This window comes from Physeter macrocephalus, chromosome 4, assembly GCF_002837175.3.
Source record: "Physeter macrocephalus isolate SW-GA chromosome 4, ASM283717v5, whole genome shotgun sequence".
In the NCBI taxonomy this organism is placed as follows: domain Eukaryota; kingdom Metazoa; phylum Chordata; class Mammalia; order Artiodactyla; family Physeteridae; genus Physeter; species Physeter macrocephalus.
Genome location: NC_041217.1, coordinates 46515405 through 46543301, shown reverse-complemented (window position 1 = coordinate 46543301; position 27897 = coordinate 46515405). Strand labels below are relative to the sequence as shown.

At 36.8% G+C, this 27897-nt stretch overlaps 1 protein-coding gene across 2 annotated transcripts in view; it reads left to right on the top strand.

Annotated features, from left to right (window-relative positions):
- COP1 (COP1 E3 ubiquitin ligase) overlaps nucleotides 1-27897 on the top strand; it is a 293722-nt gene that overhangs the window by 35162 nt on the left and 230663 nt on the right. For both annotated transcript variants that reach the window (XM_055084173.1, XM_007117809.4), the window contains exons 2-5: nucleotides 3619-3678; nucleotides 13369-13466; nucleotides 19712-19788; nucleotides 20466-20585. In XM_055084173.1, coding sequence (XP_054940148.1) covers nucleotides 3619-3678; nucleotides 13369-13466; nucleotides 19712-19788; nucleotides 20466-20585 — 355 coding nt within the window. The remainder of the gene's footprint in view (nucleotides 1-3618; nucleotides 3679-13368; nucleotides 13467-19711; nucleotides 19789-20465; nucleotides 20586-27897) is intronic.

The following is a 27897-nucleotide window of genomic DNA, read 5'->3' as shown; positions in this document are numbered from 1 at the left end:
GTATAATCTCTTCAAATATTTTCTCGGGTCCTTTCTCTCTCTCTTCTCCTTCTGGGACCCCTATAATGCAAATGTTGTTGCGTTTAATGTTGTCCCAGAGGTCTCTTAGGCTGTCTTCATTTCTTTTCATTCTTTTTTCTTTATTTTGTTCCGCAGCAGTGAATTCCACCATTCTGTCTTCCATGTCACTTATCCGTTCTTCTGCCTCAGTTATTCTGCTATTGATTCCTTTTAGCATACTTGTCATTTCAGTTATTGTATTCATCTCTGTTTGTTTGTTTTTTAATTCTTCTAGATCTTTGTTAAACGTTTCCTAATCTCTTGAAATATTTTCTCGGGTCCTTTGTCTCTTTTCCTTCTGGGACCCCTATAAGGCAAATGTTGTTGCGTTTAATGTTGTCCCAGAGGTCTCTTAGGCTGTCTTCATTTCTTTTCATTCTTTTTTCTTTATTTTGTTCCGCAGCAGTGAATTCCACCATTCTGTCTTCCATGTCACTTATCCGTTCTTCTGCCTCAGTTATTCTGCTATTGATTCCTTTTAGCATACTTGTCATTTCAGTTATTGTATTCATCTCTGTTTGTTTGTTTTTTAATTCTTCTAGATCTTTGTTAAACGTTTCTTGCATCTTCTCGATCTCTGCCTCCATTCTTTTTCCGAGGTCCTGGATCATCTTCACTATCATTATTCTGAATTCTTTTTCTGGAAGATTGCCTATCTCCATTTCATTTAGGTGTTTTCCTGGGGTTTTATCTTGTTCCCTCATCTGGTACATAGCCCTCTGCCTTTTCATCTTGTCTGTCTTTCTGTGAATGTGGTTTTTGTTCCAGAGGTTGCAGGATTGTAGTTCTTTTTGCTTCTGCTAGCAACCTGATTTAAAAATGGACCAAAGACCTTGACTGTCACCTCAGAGATATACAGATGGTAAATATGCATGTGAAGAGATGCTCCATATCATCATAGCCATCAGGGAAATGCAAATGAAAATAACAACAAGACGTCGCTAAAACACCTATTAGGATGGCTAAATCTTGAGCACTGACACCACCAAATACTGAGGAGGATGTGGAGCAACAGCTCTCATTTTTTGTTAGTGGGGATAAAAATGGTACAGGCACTTTGGAAGGCAGTTTGGTTGTTTTCTTACAAAACTAATCTACTCTTAGCATATGACTCAACAATTATACTCCTTGGTATTTTCCCAAAGGAGTTGAAAACTTAGGACCACACAGAAGCCTGCACAAAGATGCTTGTAGCAGTTTTATTCATAATTGCCAGATCTTGCAAGCAACGAAGATGTCCTTCAGTAGGTGAATGGATAAATAAACTACTGTATACCCAGTCACTGGAATGTTATTCAGCACTGAAAAGAAATTAGCTATCAAGCCATGAAAAGATATGGAAGAACCTTAAATGCATATTACTAAGTGGAAGAAGCCAATTTGAAAAGGCTACATACTATATAGTCCCAACTATATGACTTTCTGGAAAAAACAAAACTATGGAGACAATAAAAAAATCAGTGGATGTGGGTAAGGGGAGAGAAACAAATAGGCAGAGCATAGAGGATTTTTAGGGCAGTGTAAATAATATATATGATATTACAATGGTGGGTATATTTCATTATACTTTTGCCTAAACCCATAGAATGTTCAACATGAAGAATGAACCCTAAGGTAAACTTTGGACTTTGGGTGATTATGTTGTGTCAATGTAGGTTCATGCTTGGTTAAAAAAAATGCCCTGTTCTGGTGAGTGATGATAATAGGGGAGGCTGTGCACATGTGGGTGCTGGGGAGATCTGTATACCGTCCTTTCAGTTTTGTTGCAAATGTAAAAATCCTCTAAAAAAATAAAGCTTTTAAAGGGGGGGGGATAAATATTGCCTCTACTCTGGGTTTTGGGCCTTAAGATACCTGCTTGAGCACCCACTGTACCAGTGTGAAATAAAATTTGTCTATCTCAGATCTGTTCTTCAGCATCGTTTAGTTGCAAACTGAGATCACAGAGCAGCCTCCACAGCTCATCCACATGTCCTCAGGAGGGAGCCCCACCCCTGCTTCCTTAACTTCATCAGGCAGGAGCTACATGGACTTTATTCCAAAAGAAAAATTACCAAATCCCCACATTTAGGAGATTTCCCTTTATTCTGAGTCTGGGAGTGTAAAGAATGACAAAACCAGTGCAGTCTAAGCCAGCACACTATACATGATGAAACTCTGAGCTTGTGCAACATTGAGATTTTATAACTTATTTATAACCTCACATTCTAAGATAGTATTTATGCCCATGAAACTTTTCTTGAAGGGAGTGGGTAAATTTTCATTTACAGTTTAATTGTCACGTGACATCAGTAAGCATTGGATTTGTATACCAGTAACAGGAAACTCGATAATTACTGGCTTAAGCAAGTTAGGATTTACTTTTTCATGTAATGTGTAGTCCAGAGATTGACAATCCATGGATGATGCAACTGCTGAAGGATGTTATCAAGGAACCCATATCCTGTCTTCTCAGCTTATGGTTGTTGTCTTCATGATCGCAAGATGGCTGTTGTATCTCTGGAGACTTCATCAGAGTTTTTGGAGGGAGTAAGGGGGAAGGATAAATGGAAATTGCTTTTTAGAAAGCTTTGCATTTTTCTGGTAGACCGTACCCTCTCAGAGATTGATAACCCCCTTTCCTTGGCCAGAATGTGTGGCATAGTTGGTATGACTTGATATTTAACTCATGGTATCTGGAAGTAGTGTAGAATAGTGGTTGAGAACATGGATCTGAGTTTGAAAATTGGCTGTGTTACTTCCTAGCTGTGTGACTTTTAACATTCTGTGTCTCAATTTCCTTATCTATAAAGTGGGTCTAGTAATAGGTACCTATGCTGTTGAAAGGATTAAGTGAGTTAATATATGTCATTGTTTTAATGGACATGCATAGTTTGTGTTAAGTATTAGTTATCATTAGCATCTTCACTACCTAGAAGAGTTATTGAGATTGGAACTGTAAATTTATCACTCAGGAAATGCATTTTCTTTGAGATAGGAAATAGAGCATTTAGATGGTTTTGTACCAGGGATGATTGAAAAAGATGGTAGAACTTAAGCACTCGTGATTGCATTATACTATCAAAATTTATGGTCAAGTTAAAGTATTGGATTCAGGGCTTCCCTGGTGGCGCAGTGGTTGAGAGTCCGCCTGCTGACGCAGGGGACACGGGTTCGTGCCCCGGTCCGGGAAGATCCCACATGCCGCGAGCGGCTGGGCCCGTGAGCCATGGCCACTGAGCCTGCGCGTCCGGAGCCTGTGCTCCGCAACGGGAGAGGCCACAAGAGTGAGAGGCCCGCGTACCACCAAAAAAAAAAAAAAAGTATTGGAGTCAGTTAAATTATTCATTTAATTCATCTTAGAAATTGATGGTGCTTAGGGCCATCTTGAACAAATTGTCATTTTACCAGCAGTCCCCTAAAGTTCATTCAGCTCAATAGAAATTTCATCTCATCAATAGAAAGTTTGAAGACTTAGCTATGTATTGAAATATGATTTTGTTGGTATTGTTACTTTTTCCAATTTGTAATCACTCTACTTAAAAAAATGTATTAATTATTTTTCTATTTTGTTTTTAGCCCTATCTGCTTTGATATGATTGAGGAAGCATACATGACGAAGTGTGGCCACAGCTTTTGGTAAGATGATTTTTAGTGAAATTGTCTTTTGGGAATTTTTAACTTGTGTGTAAATGTAGCCAGTGAGAAGTTATGTTTTTAAAGCTACTGTTGCTTATTTTGAATCATACTTCCTTGACCGATATACCTTTACAGGTTTGACAGCTCAAGGCAAACATGTGGTTGGTGGTATAATTTCTGTGAAATACTTAGATTTACTATCAGCCTTATAGATGAAACTATAATAATAAACTTTGGGGTTTTTTAATTGTTTAAAGAGCTTTTACTGCTGTTTTAGGAAATTGGGGGGTGCTGGGTAATTAGGATGAAGCATGAAGCACCTTTAACTCACTTGTGGGGGATAGATGCAAGGGCCATTAAAGCAGGCTGGAAGGTCATTGGAAAAGGATATTAGAGGATTAAAAAGTTCTGTGTTCTTTAACACTTTGCTCAGTGCTGTCTTTAGGTTATATGTCATGCTAATCTGTATATTTTAAAAGATTTTCAGTTGTGATAAAATATACTTATCTTAACATTTACCATCTTAACCATTTTTAAGTGGAGTAATATTGAGTATTGTAACACTGTTGTGCAAATCAGTCTCCAGAGCGTTTTTATCTTGCAAAACTGAAACTATACCCATTAAACAACAAGTGCCATTTCTCTCTTATCCCACCCTCTGTCAATCACCATTCTACTTTTTGTGAATATGACTACTCTGGATACCTCATATAAATGGAATCAAACCGTATCTGTCTTTTGTGACTAGCTTATTTCACTTAGCAGAGTGTGCTCAAGTTTTATCCATGTCGTAGCATGTGTCAAAATTTCCTTCCTTTTTGAGGCTGAATAACATTCCAGTGCATATACAGTTGGCCCTCTGTATCTGTGGGTTCAACCAACTACGGTTCCAAAGTATTTGAAAAAAAATTCCAGAAAATTCCAAAAAGCACAACTTGAATTTGCAGCCACCGGCAACTATTTACATAGCATTTACATTGTATTAGTTATTATAAGTAACCTAGAGATGATTTAAAGTATACAGTAGGATGTACAGTAGGTTATATGCTAATACTACACCATTTTATATAAGGGACTTGAGCATCCTTGGATTTTGGTATCTACGTGGGTCCTGACAGCAGTTCACTGTGGATACTGAGGGATGACCATATATATCATGTTTTGTTTGTGCATTCTTCTTTCTATGGACACTTGGGTTGCTTTCAGCTGTTAACTATTGTTAATAATGTTTCTTTGAACATTGGTGTATAAATAGCCTTTTGAAATCCTGCTTTCAGTTCTTTCAGGTATATACCTGGAAGCAGAATTGCTGGATCATGTGGTACATCTGTGTTGAATCTTCTGCAGAACCTCCTTACTCTTTTTCATATCCGCAGTACCATTTTACATTCCCACCAACAGTGCACAAGGGTTCCAATTTTTCCACATCCTTTCCAACACTTGTTATTTTCTGTTGTTTTTTTTAATAGTGGTCATCCTAATGGGTATGTAATTTGAGTATGTTTAATTCCTTTAGTTTATTTACCTGTTTATTTGATTGGGGGTGGTATATTCTACTTGCAATCAGTCATCTCCCTAATTTATTTACCCTCTTTGTTTAGTATTTCTGTTGTGTTCTAATATACCTTATTATTCTAATTCATGTTGAAGTTAGACCCACAATTTTATACTGAGGTTGAATATGATATCTGGTAGGTTGATATCCATTAATGAAGACGAGTATTGTCACCAGTTTGTAAGTCCTTTAGTTTGATCTGGAGTGCAGTGCTTTGTTGATAGGTATATCCAATCTGCCAGTCATTTAAAAAGAAATTTTAGAATAAAAATAGCTTTCTTAGCTTGCATTATCTATGTCCTTTATTAAAATAAAAGTTATTAAAATGATAAGAACAATGTATACTGTTGGCTATAAAAACTTTCATTGTACAGAAAGGTATAATATGAAATGTAAATGTTTCCCTTCCCCTAGCCTTTCTTTTCTACTTCCTCAAAGATTATCTCTGGCAAGAAGTGATTGTGTATTCTTTCAGAATCTTTTTGTTGGTTTTTAAAAAAAGGCCATCTTGCCTTCTTAAATAATTTTTATTTCCTGGTATATATTGCATTGACATTATTATCATTTGTGAATCACTTTCTTCTATATATTGCTACTGAAATTCTGGTCGTGTGGGTCTTGACACATGTATGGTCTTGGTCTTTTCAGGCTGATTGTTTAGCAGTAGTGTTCTCTTTGGTCCCTTAATTGATCCAGCACCTTAGCATTCCATAGGAAATCATATACTTCTCTTAGAGACTTTGGATTTTGATTATTCTGGAAAATTGGGTGATTTATGGTAGGCTTTCTCAACCTTGGTAGTATTGACATATTAGACCAGATAATTCTTTGTTGTGGGTAACTGTCCTTGGTATTTTAGATTGTTTAGCAGTATCCCTTCCTTCTGTAGTAACCCAGTAACAACCCTTCTACTCCCAGTTTTTGACAACCAAAAATGTCTCCAACCATTGCCAGATATCCCTTAGACGACAAAGTAGCCCTTAGTTGAGAACTACTGATATAAAGCTAAAAGAGCAAGTTCTTGAAGTTGGTGGAACAGGAATCTAGGTCTGGGTCTAAAATTTACCTTTGTCAAGTCAGTCAACATATCATCTGCTGCTGCTCTCTGGCCTCCAACCCCCATTGTCTTCCTACCCTTTCACCTCTCCTTTCACAGATTTGAAGGTGTTGAAGTGTGAAACAGATTGCAAAGTGAGGTTTCCATTTTTGCTAACTGCCCTTGTCTAACATATTCACTGTGGCATTTAAAAAAGCTTAAGAGTCTGCTGAATCAGTTCAATGATCTTGCTTCACTATGTTGTGAAGTACAATAAATTACTGATTGACTTTGTAACTAGACAGGCCTGGCCTTTTCAGTGAGTCCAGTAATCTTCATGGTGTGACTTTAGTTCATTGGTTTCTCAAATACCTTCTTTTTACCTTCAAATAAAAATAAAGTTTAGATCTTTGTTACAATTCAAGTTACTTTGTTACACTCTGATGTGATTGTGTATTTTTTTAAAAATATTTATTTATTTATTTTTATTTATTTATTTTTAGCTGCATTGGGTCTTCGTTGCTGTGCGCAGGCTTTCTCTAGTTGTGGCGAGTGGGGGCTACTCTTTATTGCGGTGCGCGGGCTTCTCACTTGTGGTGGCTTCTCCTGTTGTGGAGCACAGGCTCTAGGGTGCAGACTTCAGTAGTTGTGGCTCGCGGGCTCTTGAGCGCACGCTCAGTAGTTGTGGCGCACAGGCTTAGTTGCTCCGCGGCATGTGGCATCTTCCCGGACCAGGGATTGAACCCGTGTCCCCTGCATTGGCAGGCGGATTCTTAACGACTGTGCCACCAGGGAAGTCCCTGTGATTGTGTTTTAAAATACCTACCAGAAAGCAGGTGTTGGTAGGATAGGGATGATAACATTGGTAGGACCCAATAAACCTGGAAGCTGACAGTCCCATTGCCAGGCTTGATAAACTGTGAGACATTTTGTTCTTTTGTTGAAAGCAAAAGCTCTTAATTATTTACCATGAGACATGAGAGGCCTGTGGAACTTCAGTCATTAACAGTAGCCTGTTGTATCAACTGTTTGCTAAGTTGAACCCTGTAGTTACCTGGAGCCAAGCAGTATACCACTTCAAGGCTCCATCCAGATTATTAACACTAAATCAAATTGGGCCACATCAACTGTTTATTCCTTGTCCCACTTAAAAATGATAAGTCTTTCCTAGTAACAGGTTGGAGACATTATAACAGGAAGTTCTTTCACTTTAAATCATTCCCACTTCACAGTGAACCTGCTATTAGCCATAATCTAACTGAAACTCAATGATATAATTTTAAAAATCTGGCTTCTGTATGACATAGAGATAAGGTTTGCTCTTTCTCTTTCCCCTTTGCTGCCTCCACCTTGTCCCCTGCCCTCTGCTTCTCAGACCTCATGTATGTCAGCTCCTGATTACTGTTTGCTTCAATACAAACTAGTTATAATTAACAGGGTCCCTCAGTGTTGTCATCTTGCAGCATACCTGTGATCAAGCCTGGGTGTCAGTTTGCCTTTCAGGACTTTTGACTAATCCATCATCTCGTACCTTACTATTAGTCTTTTTTTTGTACCTGGTTCTTATATACAACCACTGGTCCTGATTTTTTTTTTTTCTGTTCTTTTTATGGTTCCTTCTTTTTTGAGAATTTTCTAATTATTCAGTTTTCTGTATCTACTCATCCCTGTTGACACAGACAGAAAAATCAATTATATTTTGTAGGTAGGTATATACTTAATAGAAGAAACAGAGCAACTGTGTACATCTGTGGAGGAATATTCATTCTTTGTGGTCAGATCTACACTTATCAGGGGACATAGGTACCATTAGCACACTGTGGTTCTGAATAAATTTTTTTAAGAGTTGCAGTGTGAGTAGCTATTGAAAATTTCTCCAGTAGACCCAAAATATATATCCTTCTTATCTCTTTTTGCCCGCCTATTTCGATCACTGGTTTAGGCATATACTCTTCTTTTGGAATCCAAAACATTGCATTTGGGCTGGTGATGGTCAAGGAGATAGATGAGTGAGAATGAATTAGAGTTACTGTATTGAGACTTTCTCACAGTGCTTTATATGACCCAGAAGGCAGCAAAAGTATGTTTCTTTTTTGGTTATATCTATTTTCTCATGCATTCAGAATTTGTTGAGTTCCAACTCTTTAACGGGATATTGTGCTAGATATTGAGGGTACAGAGATGAGTAAAACAAATCTCTGCTTTTAATGAGCAAATAGAAGAGGGGCTGACAAACACATACACAGATTAAGTAAGGAATAAGACAGTTACTATTTCTCAGACTAGGGAGGGTCTACCCAAGGTGGTAGTGAGGCAATAGATGTTATAAAATAAACTTGATGCATCTTGTTATCACTGCAGTTTTATACAGTGGCGTATAATTTGATTCATTTAAATTTTATAGTATAGATGGATATTATCAAGTACAATGCAGAAAAGTCATTTGAGCTTCTGTTTCTGAGGACAGTTCCTTCTGGTTGTGTCCTAGACTATTTTTTTCTTCTAGGAGAGGATGGTATGGTAGTAAGCTTACTGACAAGGAATATGATTAGGATGCTGAAGAAGGGAGAGGAGAATGTTCTATTGGATTCAGGAATAATTTCTTATATATTGACAAACTCTTTCTCTGGCTTAACAATTTAGCTTGTTTTTCTTGTCATTTTATTTGCTCATTTTCTGACTGTGATTTCTTTTCAAAAGCCATTTGCTAAAACCCCAAATGTCCTTCTTCTGCTTATCTGTCAATCCCTGTCTCCTGTCTTTAATAACCTTCTCATATTCTCTCCTTCATGACTTGCTTTATTTGAACTTGCAGAGTTTTTTTTTTTTTTTTTTTTTGGGCTGCACAGCACAGCTTGTGGGATCTTAGTTCCCCGACCAGGGGTTGAACCTAGGCCACGGTAGTGAAAGCACTGAGTCCTAACCACCACTGGACTGCCAGGGAATTCCCTGCAGGTTTTTTTTTTTAAAGGATTAAATCTTGTCATGTTGGCATGTATTCTGGTAATATTAATTCATTTCCTTTTCCCCTAAGCAGACTATAAATATTCCCATGTTGGAGCTCTTAATCTATTGTATTTGCATATCTTCTTTATGCTTTTCCCTTGCAATAAAATGAAAAAAAATTTAGTATGTTATTTCTTTCATTGAAATTTCCATGTAGGAAGTTTCCTCGCAGATATGGAGCCTATCTTTTGGTAATATGATATTCCTAGCCTTGTCATAGTTGCAGGAGCTGAAGATATTCTTTCTGGAACACTGTGCAAGTCATTTGTTCTGTATGTAATATTTGAGTACCTGTTATATGCCAGGTGTTTAATCTTTGGGCCCCTGTACTGTGCCAAAGACCACCGCTACATTGATTCCCTATAATGTCCTTCTTTTTGCTTGTCTTGCAAGTAACAAATGTGAGATGAGAAAGTAGATGATAACTAGAACAGAGCAACCTGATGGATGTAGCGTTTTGTTTTGATAAGGTGGAGGGAAGTAGGTAGATATAAAAATCTGCTTCAGTTTATGAAGCTGAAGCAAATTTATAGTATTTTGGACACAGGATAAAAGAGGTACTGTCTTTTTAGGAATCATCTTATATGTAAATCACCCTTTTAATTTCTTAGAAGTAATTTTTTTTCCTGATTGTTAGGAGCAGTACATGTTTACTATAGGAACTTGTAGACACCTACAAAGAAAAAGTTTCCCATAATTATATTATCCAGTGGCACATACTGTTAACATTATGGTGAATGTCTTTTTCGGTTTATTTTAAATGTTCACATTTAAATGCTTTCAGTTTTTGTGTGGAATCTTTAGGATTTTCTATATAGAGTATCATGTCATCTGCATACAATGGCAGTTTTACCTCTTCCCTTCCAATCTGGATACCTTTTATTTCTTTTTCTTGTCTGGTTGCTGTGGCTAAAACGATTAGAACTAATAAATGAATTGAGCAAGGCGCAGGATACAAGATCAATATCCAGAAATCTGTTCCATTTCTTTACACTAACAATGAAGTATCAGAGAAAGTAAAAAAAAAAAAATCCCATTTAAAATCACATCAAAAAATTAAAATACCTAGGAATAAACCTAACCAAGGATATGAAAGACCTATACGCTGAGAATGATAAAACATTGATAAAGGAAATTGAAGATGATATAAAGAAATGGAAAGATATCCTCTGCTGTTGGAAAAATTAATATTGTTAAAATAGCAATACTCTCCAAAGCAATCTACAGATTTAATGCAATCCCTATCAAATTACCCATGATATTTTTCACAGAGCTTGAACAAATAATCATAAAATTTATATGGAACCACAGAAGACCTAGATTTGCCAAAGCAATTCTGAGGAAAAACAGCAAAGCTGGAAGCATAACCCTCCCAGACTTCAGACAATACTACAAAGCTACACGAATCAAAACAGTGTGATATTGACACAAAAACAGAAATATGGATCAATGGAACAGAATAGAGAGCCCAGAAATAAACCCACACACCCATGGTCAATTACTCTTCGACAGAGGAGGCAAGAGCTGGACAGCTGCATGTAAATCCATGAAGTTAGAACACTCCCTTACAGCATACACAAAAATAAACTCAAAATGGCTTAAAGACTTAAATATAAGACATGACAACATAAAAATCCTAGAGGAGAACATAGGCAAAACATTCTCCAACATAAGTTGCAGTAATATTTTCTTAGTTCAGTCTTCCAAGGCAAAAGAAATAAAAGCAAAAATAAACAGATTGGACCTAATCAAACTTATATGCCTTTGCACAGCAAAGGAAACCATAAACAAAACAAAAGACAACCTACAGACTGGGAGAAAATGTTTGCAAGTGATGCAGCCAATAAGGGCTTAATTTCTTAAATATACAGAGAGCTCTTGCAACTCAATATCAAAAATAACAAACAACCATTCAAAAAATGAGCAGGGGCTTCCCTGGTGGCGCAGTGGTTGACAGTCCACCTGCTGATGCAGGGGACACGGGTTCGTGCCCCAGTCCGGGAAGATCCCACATGCTGCGGAGCAGCTGGGCCCGTGAGCCATGGCCGAGATCAGAAAACCTAAATAGCCATTTCTCCAAAGAAGACATACAGTTGGCCAGCAGGTCACCTGAAAAGATGCTCCACGTCGCTAATTATTAGAGAAATGCAAATCAGAACTACAGTAAGGTATCACCTCACACTGGTCAGAATGGCCAACCTCAAAAAGTCTACAAATAAATAAGTGCTGGAGAGGGTGTTAAGAAAAAGGAACCCTCTACACTGTTGGTGGCAATGTAAATTGGTGCAGTCACTGTGGAAAACTGTTTGGAGGTTCCTTAAAAAACTAAAAACAGAGTTACCATATGACCCTGCAATCCCACTCCTGGGCATATATCTGGAGAAAACTGTTAATTCAAAAAGGTTCATACACCCCAATGTTCATAGCAGCACTATTTACAATAGCCAAGGCATGGAAGCACCCTAAATGTCCATCAACAGATGAATGGATAAAGAAGATGTGGTATATATACAGTGGAATATTAGTCACTAAAGAGTGAAATATTGCCATTTGCAGCAACATGGATGGACCTAGGGATTATCATACAAAGGAAGTAAGTCAGGCAGAGAAAGACAAATATTATATCACTTATATGTGGAATCTAAAAAAAATAATACAAATCAACTAACTTACAAAACAGAAACAAACTGACAGACCTAGAAAACAAACTTATTACCAGAGGGGAGCGATAAATTAGGACTATGGGATTAATAGATATACATTACTATATAAAATATATAAACAGCAAGGATTTGCCATATAGCACATGGAACTATATTCAATCCCTTGTAATAACCTATAATGGAAAAGAATCTGAAGCTGTTCATCTGATGCTAACAATATTGTAAATCAACTATAGTAGTTTAATAAATAAAATTTAAAAGTTTTAAAAAATGTACACATACATTATTTTTTAAAACAAATGGAATTGTATCCACTGTGTTAGAGGTTATTTTTATTTAGTAACATAATTATATAGTGACTTTTTTCCTAATGTCGATTTGATATTTCTTTGGGGTTTAGTTGAATGACATTTTCTAAGTTTTTAGTTATAAGACAATACACAATTGTAAAAAACCAAACATTACAGAAATATATAATCTAAGAAGGCAAAAATTTCTCATAATCATATTTCTCCAGCTGTACCTATTAATAGTTATTAGATTATTTTTCATGACATATAGTTACATATTACAGTCTGACTTTTATTGGCTGTATACATTGCATTGGATTGATGTTTACAAATTTATATAGTCAATTTCCTAGTGTTTTGGTTGCTTCTAATTTATTTTGCTATTTACTGATAACTTTGAATTGAACATCTTTCTACATATATATCTGCTTATTTCCATAGGATAAATTCCTAGAAGTAAAATCACTACATCAAAGAGGATACACAGCCTTAAGGTTTTCCATACAACTTGCCTTCTAGAAAGTGGCAGTCCCTGCAGCAGTACATGAAATTATTCATATCTACATGTACTCCTTAACTCTTGACAGTTTTTTCTTTATTTTTCTATTCTGAATGGTAAAAACTAATATATAATTTTAAATCAATTTTTCATCCTAATGAAAGTGATGATTTCCCATGCTTATTGACTACTTTTTGTCTTGCTGATTTTTCTGTTCTTCTCTTATTTTCTTTTCATTTGAATGAGCTCTTTATGTATTGAGGATGTCAGCACTCCAAGAATACAGATAGTCTGTTTGCATAACTAAATTACAGGCATTTGTTTTTCTTCATGTTGTTATATACTGTTTAAATTGCGTAAACTTAAAAGTTAGTATCCTTTAAAATTTTATATCCAGTAAGCTTGTTATTTGAGTTTATTTTTAAATAATATTTAAAAATAACTTTTGTATACTATTATCTAATAAATGCCCTATATATCTTCTTTATAATATAAAAGTATAAGCTGAAATAAATTTGATAACTGCTAGATAACTTATGTTGAAAATGAGGAATAGAAAACTAATAGGCATTATTTTGTGACTAGTTTATTAATTTATCACTGATTTAATCAAGCTATTTTATTTTTTCTCTTGTTAATAGCTACAAGTGTATTCATCAGAGTTTGGAGGACAATAATAGATGTCCCAAGTGTAACTATGTTGTGGATAATATTGACCATCTGTATCCTAATTTCTTGGGTGAGTCTTTGGAATGATTTTTAATTTTAAAAAATATTTAGTTCCCAAAAGGGTGTGTTAGCACTAATTTATTTAGAGAACGTAGCTTAGAGGTAAGCAATCTCTCCTACTCACCAGGGTGCTTTTCCCAGTCTTCCCCAGGTTGTGACATTGATTCTATACCATATGTACCGTATCATATTATATTTAAGTTTCATTAAAAAAAAATTGACTGGTACAACTCTTAGATTCTTACATTGATGGCTGGACAGAATGTGAGGCTAAAGGAGAATGCCAGAGTTCCAGATACCTGTCTCTCTATCATGTTATGCATTCCTGTTGTTTCTACTTCTGGGGCAGAAGTGAGAAGCAATGGAGGAAAAGGTTAATGGAGAGGCGGAAGGGAGATAAAACTTGTACATGAGGACTCCTAGATGGGGGAAGAGAGTCTGTGATCTGGGGAGGCAATTGAAAAGTAAAACTGGGGAAAGAAAGACATGGATATGGAACTTTTGAGGGAGGAATGGTGATTGGAGAAGAGAGACACAAATAGGGAACCCTTAAGGTAAATGGTAAGTGATTGGGAATAGTATCTAGTCAGAGACCAATTATGAAAAATCTAAAAAGTCTACATGTTGAAAAGCCTAAGATATTGTGGAAAATCTTTAGTTTGAGTTTTTGGGACTGAAGATTAATTTTCCAAAGATTAATTTTCAGGTATGGGTAGGCATGAAGTAGGGCACTATTGGGTATGTATATCAGAAAGGATAATTTTTCATTCTAAAGAGTAACACACTCAGAGTTAAGGATGTGATGTCTACTTGTGTATTAGATTCTGACTTGCCAGTGCTTTGGTTGCAGTTTGATTTGTTTGGTGGTTTATAATACATCATGAATTGGAACCTTTTCAGCCATGGCTTTCCTTTTTTTTATCTCTGCTCTAAAATTACATTGGCTTCAATCCTTTTTTCTCTTTCACTCTTCAGTACAATCCAATATCTTTTCATAAAGGAAAATCATCAGATGATTGCATAGCAGAAAGCAGCCCTGAAGGAAATATTTTGAAGATTTTCTGTTGGAATACCAAGTTCTTCTAGGTAGATAAAGTCTTGTGGCAAACTAGGAGAATGAACTTAGGAAAAGAAGAAACACTGAGTGGTATGATACTCTCTGGGACAGGACTTCATGAGCTAAGTTAGGTGAAATGGAAACCGAAGTCCCACAAAGCAGAACCCTTTGTCCATGAACTCACAAACATGGATTGATGCTGCTTTGTGCATCTAGAATCACTTTTCTATGAGTTGTCATAACTTTCGAAAATTACTTCTTCTTTTGGAATGGTTAAATACAGAAAGGAATCCAATGGTCTGAAGATTTTAGTATTGATGTTTACCAAATTTAATGAGTCCAAATTCTGTTATGTGAATTTCTAAATAGTGAGAGAGAGAGAGAGAGAGAGAGAGAGAGAGAGAGAACACCATTATACTGATATGGAAGGAATTTGAAAATACAGCACTAAGATGTAAAGTAATTTCATACTTTATATATTCTCAAATATATATATTCAGTGAATAGTGAAGTCATAATTACTGGTTTCCTAAGCTAGAAATTATCTTGGCAATGATACAGTTTTTGTTGTTGTTGTTTTTGTTTTTTAAATATTTATTTATTTATTTATCTGGCTGTGCCAGGTCTTAGCTGTGGCACGAGGGATCCTCACTGCCGCACACGGGATCTTTGTTGCGACATGTGGCCTCTTATTTGCAGCATGTGGTATCTAGTTCCCTGACCAGGGATTGAACCTGGGCCCCCTGCATTGGGAGGGCAGAGTCTTAACTGCCGGACCACCAGAGAAGTGTTTTTAACCTTCTCTTTATATGGAGAAAAATTTTTGGTTTTGGGTAATTGGAGTGTGTTTTATGCCCGTATTTGAAGTCTTTTAATTATAGTGCAGCTTCCAATGTGATTATTTATGTCAGCCATAGAAATAACATTTCATCCTGATATATCTATTTCTGATTTATTGCCCATCACCCTTTCCAGTCTTTACCTTTCTACAGTGATGGTCAAATCCTTCGGTTTCCGTGCACTCAGGATGCTACTGAGATCTGTTTCTGAAAGTGGAATATCATTTGTTTTTTCTGTACTGAAAGAACTATTCCCATTGCTTTAGTCTGAGATTACATGATTTGTATAGTGCCTGTAGTTCTTGGTTGGATTAAAAAGACCTTGAACCTTTTAAAAGTAATTTCAGATTTCCTCTTGAGCATGGTAAAATAAGTATAAGTTCTATGATTCTGAAGTGTTCTAGGTAGACTTGCACCTTTTTTATTGCTAGGTTAGGACCCTTAACTTTTAATGCTTTACGTTTACCTTAGTCATGGGTAGAGGGTTGGGCTACCCATTTTCTGTAGCAGTGGTCTTCAAACCTTTTTGCTTGGGTGACCCATATAAAAATTCTGAAAAGTAATGTACTTCTTCCCACATTGATGCCACATTTTAAATGAGCATCCACATTTTTTCTTTATAAGTTTAAGTGTTTGTAAAGGATATAATTTTAGGAGTATTGTAAATATGGTTATTTAAAAATAAGCTTTTATCTCTTTTTAAAATGTATCCAGTAGAATCTGAATAGTATAGTGATTTGATACTTATCATTGATTCAAAAATAAATGCTTTTCATCAACAATGGGAAATTTCATTCTTTGTCTCTTTGAACTTATACTTAAATTGCATATTGCTCACATAATTTTATCCTTATATATTTTCATGCTTGAAATTCTTATTGATTTATCTGTCATACTTTTCTGTAGCAGAAAATAGAACTTATAGACCTTGAAGTTTCTCTTGAACATAATTTTATATTAAGTATTTAAAAAATCTTAAATGTTTTATCTGAGTTGTTACTGTAATTATTAGACATGGAATTGATCAAATAAATATTTACAAATTTTATAAAGTATTAGACATAAAAATTTATTGAAAATCGGCTGCTTAATGTGTGATGGTGTCCTTCTCAATTAGTTCCATTGCCATTTATGGTTATTACTAGGACAAGGATTCAGTTTCATTTGTATTCTTTTTATTTATTTATTTAGGATCATCACAGCTTTTTATTTTTATTTATTTTTATTTATTTATTTATTTTTTCATCACAGCTTTTTAAAAAATTGAGATATAACTGACATATAATATTGTGTAAGTTTAAGATTTTTCCTTTTTATTTTTGAAAGGGTAAGTCATGAGAAACTTTGCTTACATAAATAATTTGATGGGGATTGAAGGAACTTTGTTCCTGCTACGTCACTTAGTTCTTTGATCTCCTTCTGAATTATGTGCTTCAATAAAAGCACTTACTTAGTCAAAAAAAAAATTTTAATACCCTATTAGTTAACAAGTCCATTCCTTTCTTCAATTTTAATGAAAGCAAAGAATTGGAAGCCAAACACTCAAGTAGGATTAGGTTTTCTCGTCATTAGAGTCAAGCACTTTTTTGTCGACAGATATTTTGATTTTTCCTCTCATGCCCTAAGCACTACAGTACAGTCCCTCGTTTTTCTTCTTCCTCTACCCACCCCGCAAAAAAAAGGCACACTCTCACTCTTCACCTTTCTATCCCCTTGGTCTTGAGAGCTCTCTTCCTCTCCTGATCCTGGAAGGCTCCTGTGGGGTGAGGGGGTGTCTCTCCTCCCACCTCTGCAGTTGCTGTCCTACACTCTTGCCAAGGCTTAGCTCTCCCAGTCCCTCCATCATGCATGATCTCTCTCCAGGTACCAACCCCCACCCCCACCCCCCAGCAATCTCTTTTCTAGAGTTCTCTGTGTATAAAATTTGTAAATTGAATATTTTTGTCTCTCTAATGAATGACCCTTTATTCTTTAACGTAAAAGGCAACATACATGCAAAATTTAAAATCCTTGTTTAAAAAAGTGTAGGCAGCTCACATAACGTCTTTACTACTGCCAAGTGCTTTCCCAGGTGCTTTATGTATGTTAACTCATTTAATTCTCAGTCCTATGACATAGGTAATTGTCATCCTCATTCCTCCAGTGAGGAAACTAAAGCACAGAGAAGTCAAGTAACTTGTGTAAAGTTATACAGCCAGTAAGTGGCGGAATTGGGATTTGGTCCTAAGCAGTCTGGCTTGAGTATGTGCTTTTACTATACTATCCTGCCTCTCAAAAGACAATTGCTAGAATGAAAGCTTTAGCAGTAGAAAGGCATTGTTTGTTCTTAGTACTATGGCTATTTTAAGGATCCAGAGAATTGTAATTATGGATATAGAATATTCACGTTCCGTGTTATATGAGATTTCTTGGTAAAATCCAATGTGGTGTACATATTTAAGTATTACAATTATTTAAGTTACAATTTTTATTTAAATAGCTAATTCTGTAACTGAAACACTAAATTCTTATTCACATACTCCTCTTTATTTCCACTACGTTATTTCAAGTTCTCTCCTTTATCTTCCCTGGATTATAATAATAACTGCTTGTGAGGTAACAGGCTCTTCAGAATCAAGCTCTGATCTGTCTACAGTTCCAGCCTTAGTTCTTAGCCCCTGTTAATCGTTGACAAAATCACTCTGATCCTGTGTTTCAGCTATATTGATTTTAAATCATCTTATATCCTGCTGTTTTATGACTTTACCCCCTCCACACACACACCATTTTTTTTGGCCGCGGAATCTTAGTTCCCCAACCAGGGATTGAACCCAGGCCCATGGCAGTGAAAGCGCTGAGTCTTAACCACTGGACCGCCAGGGAATTCCCCCCCACACCCTTAATGTGAGTTCTTTTCCACTTTTCTTCCTGTTTAGTAAGTCCCTGTGTGCCTGTTATGGCCCAGTTCTAATGTCACCTTCTGTGTGAAGCCTGCTTGTTAATATTTTAATTGATCCTTGTCCTTTGTTCTTTTCAAATCTATTTCAATGATAGTACTGATTATCATATTATAATTGCTGCATCACATATATTTGTCTTCCTACTCTGAGTTGCTTGAGTCTTGGATTAAGTTTTACTTAGGTTGAGTCTTACTTATCTTTAAAGCTTTGCTCCTAGTGTGGCCCTGGAACCTCTCTGATTTGTTTGAAAATATTTGTAGTAGATTGTGGTATAGTGGGAAGTATTAGAGAGTTGGGTTTGTTTCCCAGCTCTGTCTTGTATTGTATGTCACCATGAGTAACTTCCTTATGCTCTTTCTAATATTTCCTCATCTCTAAAATGTGAAGAATAACCCATAGGGTAATGTCTCTAAATTAAAGGCTAATAAGGTAACAAGCTTAGTGCTAGTTGTCCTTTTCTTTGTCAGTTTATTTTTTTTATCAGTTGGGTGTTAAAAACAAAAGAATCCAATTAAAAGTGGCTTGAATGTTAAGGAAAATGTATTGATTTATACAAAAAGAATTTTTAGAATTAGTTAAGTTGGTATCTCAGTGATATTATCAAGTTCTTTCCATCTTTCTGGCCTTCCATCTCCAGCAGATGTGTTGGTTCTCTGGCTCACTCCCCTCAAGATTGCAAGATGGCTTTAAGCAGTTCCAGATATCATCCCTTAATGAAGGGAGAAAAATTACTTGTTTTTCTTCTATCCTTCTCTTCTGAAAGACAGCATACCCTTCGTTGGTCAAAACTAGGTCACATAGTTAACCCTCCATCAATCGCTGGCAAGAGTGTATGACTAGATTGGCTTAGGTTAGTCAAGATTCATACCATGGGGCCAGTGAGGGATCTAGCCTCTCTGAAAGTATGTGACAGTGGCATTCTGACATTTGGAAAAAAATCCTGTTCTTATTTTTAAAAAAGGTTAGAATGGTTTATGGATAGGTAACTGACAGTGTTTGCCATGATATTTATAGAAAAGTCACAAACAAAAAGAACAACAAATAAAAATCTTTAGTGCCTACCTCATAGAATGGGCCAGTTACCCTGTAGAGCATGGGACGATCTCATACAGTGAAGACTTGTCTTTCTCCAAGTGCTGATAGTGTCATCATTGAGACATGTAAGAGAAAGTACATATTCTGAAGAATTCTCCTCTTGTAGTAATAGCAGTGGTAATAATAGTAGTAGTTGTAGTAGTAGTAGCTGCGGCAAAACTGTTTCTAATTTGAAATAAAATAAAAACTTAGCATTTTCTGCTTAGCATTTTTTAAGGTTTGGGACTTTTTAATGTTAAATAGAATCCACCTAAACAGAAAATTGGGTGATACATTTAATAAAAATGTAGATTATGTGTGCTTTTTGTTTTGTTTCTGTTTTCAGTGAATGAGCTCATTCTCAAACAGAAGCAAAGATTTGAGGAAAAGAGGTTCAAATTGGACCACACAGTGAGTAGCACCGTATGTTTCAACTCTTATTACTATTTTTAATAAATCTCAATTTGCTGATTTTATTGGTTTAATATTAATTAGGTATTAAAGCTTAGCATATTATTGATTTTTCTTAATGGAGATTTAAGATTATTCTATTCAATAAAGAACTTTCTTACCTGCATTGTCTAAAATTTACTCTTATCTTTTGAAAGGTCTGGTGGGATTACATTGAGTCAGAGTTGGCTTGTAATACATACTTTTGAAGAATTATATGGCAGGGTGAAACTATGGGTGGTAATTTGAAATAAAAGACTCTCAGTTTAAGAGGATTAGCCCAAATTATTGAAGCAAATGAGCTTAAATTAATATCTTACCAAATACAAAGTTGAAAATATGGTTAGACAAGTAATTAAAATCCAGGCACTTATTTTGAAGAGAATTATACCTTTAGAGATGCTGACTTAACATGTCTTAAATATGCCTTTCATATCCGTTGTTTAAATTTATTTAAGGGGGAAATAGTGATTAAATTATAATTAGAAGGCATTGGGGGGCCATTAGCTGGGAAGGAATAGGTTGGAATGTCATAGTTTATTTTTGATGTTATCTAATAAGCATATTAGGAAGTAGCAGACATTTATTTTTGACTCTCTAAAACAATTGTCTTAGGAAGTTGTTGTGTTTCTTCTTTTCGTTGTTTTTAGAATGGCCACAGGTGGCAAATATTTCAGGATTTGTTGGGAACTGACCAAGATAATCTTGATTTGGCCAATGTCAACCTCATGTTGGAGTTATTAGTGCAGAAGAAGAAACAACTGGAAGCAGTAAGTGGCCCCTGAACTTTAAAAAATTTTGTTTTAAATGGTGCTCTTTCAGTTGCATTGAAAAAGATCTAGAAATGTTTAAAAATAATAGGGTAGCATTACTTAGTCCATCCAGTTTTTTTCAGCAAGAAACATCTGCAAGCTACCACTTCTAACAGGTTCCCCTTTTTCAATTCAAAGAAAGAACAAATTCCTTATAATACAACTTACTTGCAATGGCCAGTTTGTATTAACAAAAGCTGAATGTTAAGATCATGAGAAAGTACAGTTTCATTTTAATAGGGAACAATTATATTGGTTATTTTTTCTTCTAGTGTATCTTCCCCTCTTCACATATGGGATTTAGAGGAGAAAACAGTGATTATTTCTATCTACATAAAATCCTTCCAGCAGGTGTCGATTGGCAGTAGCAGCAGTCTGTGGCTTAACTAAGGGTATTTAGAAAGATGGGAACTGGAATGAAATTATATTCTGTTTCATGTAATGGAATGTAAATAAATGAAAAATTGCATTTATTTCTGGTAAATAAATGTAAACAGTATAAAATGGGAATTTGCATGCGTTTGTTAGGAATTGAGTATGCTTCATTATAAAGAAAATATACCTTAGCACAAGCAAATACCCACCCTGACCTAGCTTAAGCAAAAAGGGGATATAAATTGGCAGAATAAGGGATTGAGTAGCTTACACACATAAAAAGGAAGAGCTTAACAACCAAATGTTGGGAAGATTGAAACCATCACTTCTCTGGAGACTATATGGAAATGAAATCAGATACTTGAATGTTGTTGGGAGTTTTTCTTTTTTACTTTTCATGACTGTTTCTTAGGACAGGTCTGATTTTCTTTTCTTGGATTTTTATTACATGGCGGATAATGTGGTCACCTGTACTTCCTCATTTATATTTATGTTTTTTGATCAAAGAAGAAAAAGAGCTTTGTAGCTTGATTTTAAAAACTTCTGTGGATAGATTCTGATTAACATAGTTTGGATCTGGATACCACTTAATAAAATGAGAATCTCTTAGTAGGAGAAAGGAGTAGGTGAGGTTGAGCTGACCAAAATGAGTCTCCCATGCTGTGTCTTTTTTGTGGTGGGAATTTCTCCTGTGTTTTTGGTGCAGGTTGCGGGGGGACTTTATCTTTCATTTATTTTTTTCTTTCAGTTTTGTTGAGATTTAATTGATGTATAGCACTGTGTAAGTTTAAGGTATACAGCATAATGACTTGATGCATATATTGTGAAAGAGTACCACAGTAAATTTAGTTAACATATATCGTCTCATATAGATACAAGAAAAAAGAGGAAGAAAAAGTTTTTTTCCTTGTGATGAGAACTTTTAGGATTTACTCTCTTAGCAACTTTCAAATATACCTTCCAGTAATGTTAACTATAGTCATCATGTTGTATGTCATATTCTCAGTACTTATTTATCTTAAAACTGGAAGTTTGTGCTTTTTGACCTTCATTCAATTCCCCCATCCCCTGCTTCTAGTAACCACAAATTTGATCTTTTTCTGTGAGCTTGGTGTTTTTAGTTTTTTTGTTTTCTTCTTTTAAGATTCCACATGTAAGTGAGATCATACAGTGCTTGTCTCTCTTTCTGACTTATTTCATTTATACTGCTCATAAAGTTCATCCATGCTGTCGCAAGTGGCAGGATTTCCTTCTTTTTTATGGCTGTATAGTATTCCATTGTATATATTACCACATCTTTATCCAATCATGCCTTGATGGACACTTAGGTTATTAACATATCTTGGCAATTGTAAATAATGCTGCATGAACATGAGGGTGCAGATATTTCTCTGACATAGCAGTTTAATTTCCTTTGGATATATACCCAGAAATGGGATTGTTGGATCATATGGTAGTTTTATTTTTAATTTTTTAATTTTAATTTTAATTTTTTTTTTTTGCGGTACGCGGGCCTCTCCTGTTGCGGAGCACAGGCTCTGGACGCGCAGGCTCAGTGGCCATGGCTCACGGGCCCAGCCACTCCGTGGCATGTGGGATCTTCCCGGACCAGGGCACGAACCTGCATCCCCTGCATCGGCAGGCGGACTTTCAACCACTGCGCCACCAGGGAAGCCCATATTTTTAATTTTTTTAGGAACCTCCATTCTATTTTCCATAGTGGCTATACCAATTTACATTCCCACCAGCAGTGCACAAGGGTTTCCCTTTTCTCCACATCCTCACCAGCATTTGTTCTTTCTTGTCTTTTTTTTTTTTTTTTTTTTTTTTTGCTGTACGCGGGCCTCTCACTATTGTGGCCTCTTCCGTTGCGGAGCACAGGCTCCAGATGCGCAGGCTCAGCGGCCATGGCTCACGGGCCCAGCCGCTCCGCGGCATGTGGGATCTTCCCAGACCGGGGCACGAACCCGCGTCCCCTGCATCGGCAGGTGGACTCTCAACCACTGCGCCACCAGGGAAGCCCTTTCTTGTCTTTTTGATGGTGGACATTGTGACCTGTGTGAGGTGATGTCTCCCTGTGGTTTTGATTTGTATTTCCCTAATGATTTTTGAGGTTGAACACCTTTTCATGTACCTGTTGATCATTCGAATATCTTATTTGGAAAATCCTTTGCCCGTTTTTAAGTTGGATTATTTGGGAGTTTTTTTGCTATTGAATTATATGAATTCTTTATATATAGTATTTTGGATATTAACTTCTTATCAGATATATGATCTGCAAATATTTTCTCCCATTGCATTGGTCACATTTTCATTTTGTTGATCATTTCTTTGCTTGTGCAGAAGCTTGGATGTTTGATATAGTCATACTTGTTTATTTTTGATTTTTTTGCTTTTGCTTTAGGTGTCATATCCCAAAAATTGTTGCCAAGACTCTCCTATGATTTTAAACATAGCTTTCTATTAGCATCTGCTGTGTGCTAGATGTTGTGTTAAGGGTAGTGGAAAAGACAGGATTCTGCTATGTGTGTGTGTGTGTGTGTGTGTGTTGGGGGGGTTGGGTGGAGTAGCTGAGGAGATAAACTAAATATTTTCACATAGTGATAAGTGATATAAAAATACTTCTCTATGATAGACTGAACAAACAGTCTTGCTCCCTTAGTGCTATTAAAATGACAGTAGAGAGGAGCTTCAAGATGGTGGAAGAGTAAGATGTGGAGATCACCTTCCTCCCCACAAATACATCAGAAATACATCTACATGTGGAACAACTCCTACAGAACACCTACTGAACACTGGCAGAGGACCTCAGACCTCCCAAAAGGCAAGAAACTCCCCACGTACCTGGGTAGGGCAAAAGAAAAAAGAAAAAACAGAGACAAAAGAATAGGGATGGGACCTGCACCAGTGGGAGGGAGCCGTGAAGGAGGAAAGGTTTCCACACACTAGGAACCCCCTTCGCGGGTGGAGACTGTGGGTGGAAGAGGGGGGAAGCTTCAGAGCCATGGAGGAGAGCACAGCAACAGGGGTGCAGAGGGCAAAGAGGAGAGATTACCACACGTAGGATCAGTGCCAACCAGCACTCACCAGCCCAAGAGGCTTGTCTGCTCAACCTCTGGCACGGGTGTGAGTTGAGAGGTGAGGCTCAGGCTTTGGAGGTTAGATCCCAGGGAGAGGACTGAGGTTGGCTGTGTGAACGCAGTCTGAAGGGGGCTAGTGTGCCACAGCTAGCCGGGAGGGAGTCCGGGACAAGGTCTGGACCTGCCTAAGAGGCAAGAGACTTTTTCTTGCCTCTTGGTTTCCTGGTATGCGAAGAGAGGGGATTAAGAGCACTGCTTAAAGGAGCTCCACAGATGGGCGTGAGCTGCGGCTATCAGCGCAGACCCAAGAGACGGGCATGAGACGCTAAGGCTGCTGCTGCCGCCACCAAGAAGCCTGTGTGCAAGCAAAGGTCACTATCCACATGTCCCCTCCAGGGAGCCTGTGCAGCAAGCCACTGTCTGGGTCCTGTGATCAAGGGACAGCTTCCCTGGGAGAACACACGGCATGTCTCAGGCTGGTGCAACGTCATGTTAGCCTCTGCTGCCGCAGGCTCACCCCGCATTCTGTACCCCTTCCTCCCCCAAGCCTGACTGAGCCAGAGACCCTGAGTCAGCTGCTCCTTTAACCCCGTCCTGTCTGAGCGGGGAACAGACACCGTCAGGCGACCTATATGCAGAGGCGGGGCCAAATCCAAAGCTGAACCCCAGGAACTGTGCAAACAAAGAAGAGAAAGGGAAATTTCTCCCAGCAGCCTCAGGAACAATGGATTAAATCTCCACAGTCAACTTGATGTACCCTGCATCTGTGGAATACCTGAAGAGACAACGAATCATCCCAAATTGAGAAGGTAGAATTTGGGAGCAACGATATATATATATTTTTTTGTGAGTGTGTATGCATATGTTTCTGTGTGTGATTTTGTCTGTATAGGCTTGCTTTTACCATTTGTCCTAGGGTTCTGTCTGTCTGTTTTGTTTTTTTAAGTATAGTTTTTAGTGCTTTTTATCATTGGTGGATTTGTTTTTTGGTTTGGTTGCTCCCTTCTTTCTTTCTTTCTTTTTTTATTACTTTTAAAAATTTTTTTGATAATTATTTTTTATTTTAATAACTTTATTTTATCTTATTTTATTTCATTTTATTTTTATTTCATTTCATTTCATTTTATTTTATTTCATTTCATTTCATCATCTTTCTTTTTTTCTCCCTTTTAATCTGAGCCATTGTGGATGACAGGATCTTGGTGCTCCACCCAGGCGTCAGGGATGTGCCTCTGAGGTGGGAGAGCCAAGTTCAACACATTGGTCCACCAGAGACCTCCCCGCTCCACGTAATATCAAACGGTGAAAATCTCCCAGAGATCTCCATCTCAATGGCAAGACCTAGCGCCCTCCACTCAACGACCAGGAAGCTACAGTTCTGTACACCCTATGCCAAACAACTAGCAAGACAGGAACACAGCCCCACCCATTAGCAGAAAGGCTGCTTAAAATCATAATAAGGTCACAGACACCCCAAAACACACCACCAGACGTGGACCTGTCCACCAGAAAGAGAAGATCCAGCCTCATCCACCAGAACACAGGCACTAGTCCCTTCCTCCAGGAAGCCTACACAACCCACTGAACCAACCTTAGCCTCTGGAGGAGGACACCAGAAACAACGGGAACTGTGAACCTGCAGCCTGCAAAAAGGAGACCCCAAACACAGTAAGTTAAGCAAAATGAGAAGACAGAGAAACACACAGCAGATGAAGGAGCAAGTTAAAAACCCACCAGACCTAACAAATGAAGAGGAAATAAGCAGTCTACCTGAAAAAGAATTCAGAATAATGGTAGTAAAGATGATCCAAAATCTTGGAAATAGAATGGAGGAAATACAAGAAACGTTTAACAAGGAGGTAGAAGAACTAAAGAGCAAACAGACAGTGATGAACAACACAATAAATGAAATTTAAAATTCTCTAGAGGAATCAATGGCAGAATAACTGAGGCAGAAGAACGAATAAATGACCTGGAAGATAGAATAGTGGAAATAACTACTGCAGAGCAGAATAAAGAAAAAAGAATGAAAAGAATTGAGGACAGTCTCACAGACCTCTGGGAGAACATTAAATGCACCAACAATCGAATTATAGGGGTCCCAGAAGAAGAAGAGAAAAAGAAAGGGACTGAGAAAATATTTGAAGAGATTATGGTTAAAAACTTCCCTAATATGGGAAAGGAAATAGTTAATCAAGTCCAGGAAGCACAGAGAGTCCCATACAGGATAAATCCAAGGAGAAACATGCCAAGACGCATACTAATCAAACTATCAAAAATTAAATACAAAGAAAAAATATTAAAAGCATCAAGGGAAAAACAAAAAATAACATACAAGAGAATCCTTAAAGGTTAACAGCTGGTGTTTCAGCAGACACTCTGCAAGCCAGAAGGGAGTGACAGGACATATTTAAAGTGATGAAAGGGAAAAACCTACAACCAAGATTTCTCTACCCAGCAAGGATCTCATTCAGATTTGATGGAGAAATTAAAACCTTTACAGACATGCAAAAGCTAAGAAAATCCAGTACCACCAAACCAGCTTTACAACAAATGCTAAAGGAACTTCTCTAGGCAGGAAACACAAGAGAAGGAAAAGTCGTACAATAGCAAACCCAAAACAATTAAGAAAATCGTAATAGAAACATACATATCGATAATTACCTTAAATGTAAATGAGTTAAATGATCCAACCAAAAGACATAGACAGGCTGAATGGATCCAAAAAAAGACCCATATATATGCTGTCTACCAGAGACCCACTTCAGACCTAGGGACACATACAGACTGAAAGTGAGGGGATGGAAAAAGATATTCCATAAAAATGGAAATCAAAAGTAAGCTGGAATAGCAATTCTCATATCAGACAAAATAGACTTTAAAACAAAGACTATTACAAGAGACAAAGAAGGACACTACATAATGATCAAGGGATCAATCCAAGAAGAAGATAAAACAATTGTAAATATTTATGCACCCAACATAATAGCACCTCAGTACATAAGGCAAATACTAAGAACCATTAAAGGGGAAATCAACAGTAACACAGTCATAGTAGGGGAGCTTAACACCCCACTTTCATCAATGGACAGATCATCCAAGATGAAAATAAACAAGGAAACACAAGCTTTAAATGATACATTAAACAAGATGGACTTAATTGAAATTTATAGGACATTCCATCCAAAAGCAACAGAATACACTTTCTTCTCAAGTGCTCATGGAACATTCTCCAGGAGAATGTTAGCACATGTTAGCACATGGAGGCTAAACAATACACTACTTAATAACCAAGAAATCACTGAATAAATCAAAGAGGAAATTAAAAAAATACCTAGAAACAAATGACAGTGAAAGCACAACGATCCAAAACCTATGGGAGGCAGCAAAAGCAGTTCTAAGAGGGAAGTTTATAGCAATACAGTCCTACCTTAAGAAACATGAAACATCTCAAATAAACAACCTAACCTTATAGCTAAAGGACTTAGAGAAAGAAGAACAAAAAAGCCCCAAAGTTAGCAGAAGGAAAGAAGTCATAAAGATCAGATCAGAAATAAATGGAAAAGAAATGAAGGAAATGATAGCAAAGATCAATAAAGCTAAAAGCTGATTCTTTGAGAAGATAACAAAATTGATAAAACATTAGCCAGACTCATCAAGAAAAAAAGGGAGAAGATTCAAATCAATAGAATTACAAATGAAAACGGAGAAGTAACAACTGACACTGCAGAAATACAAAGGATCATGAGAGATTACTACAAGCAACTCTATGTCAATAAAATGGACAACCTGGAAGAAATGGACAAATTCTTAGA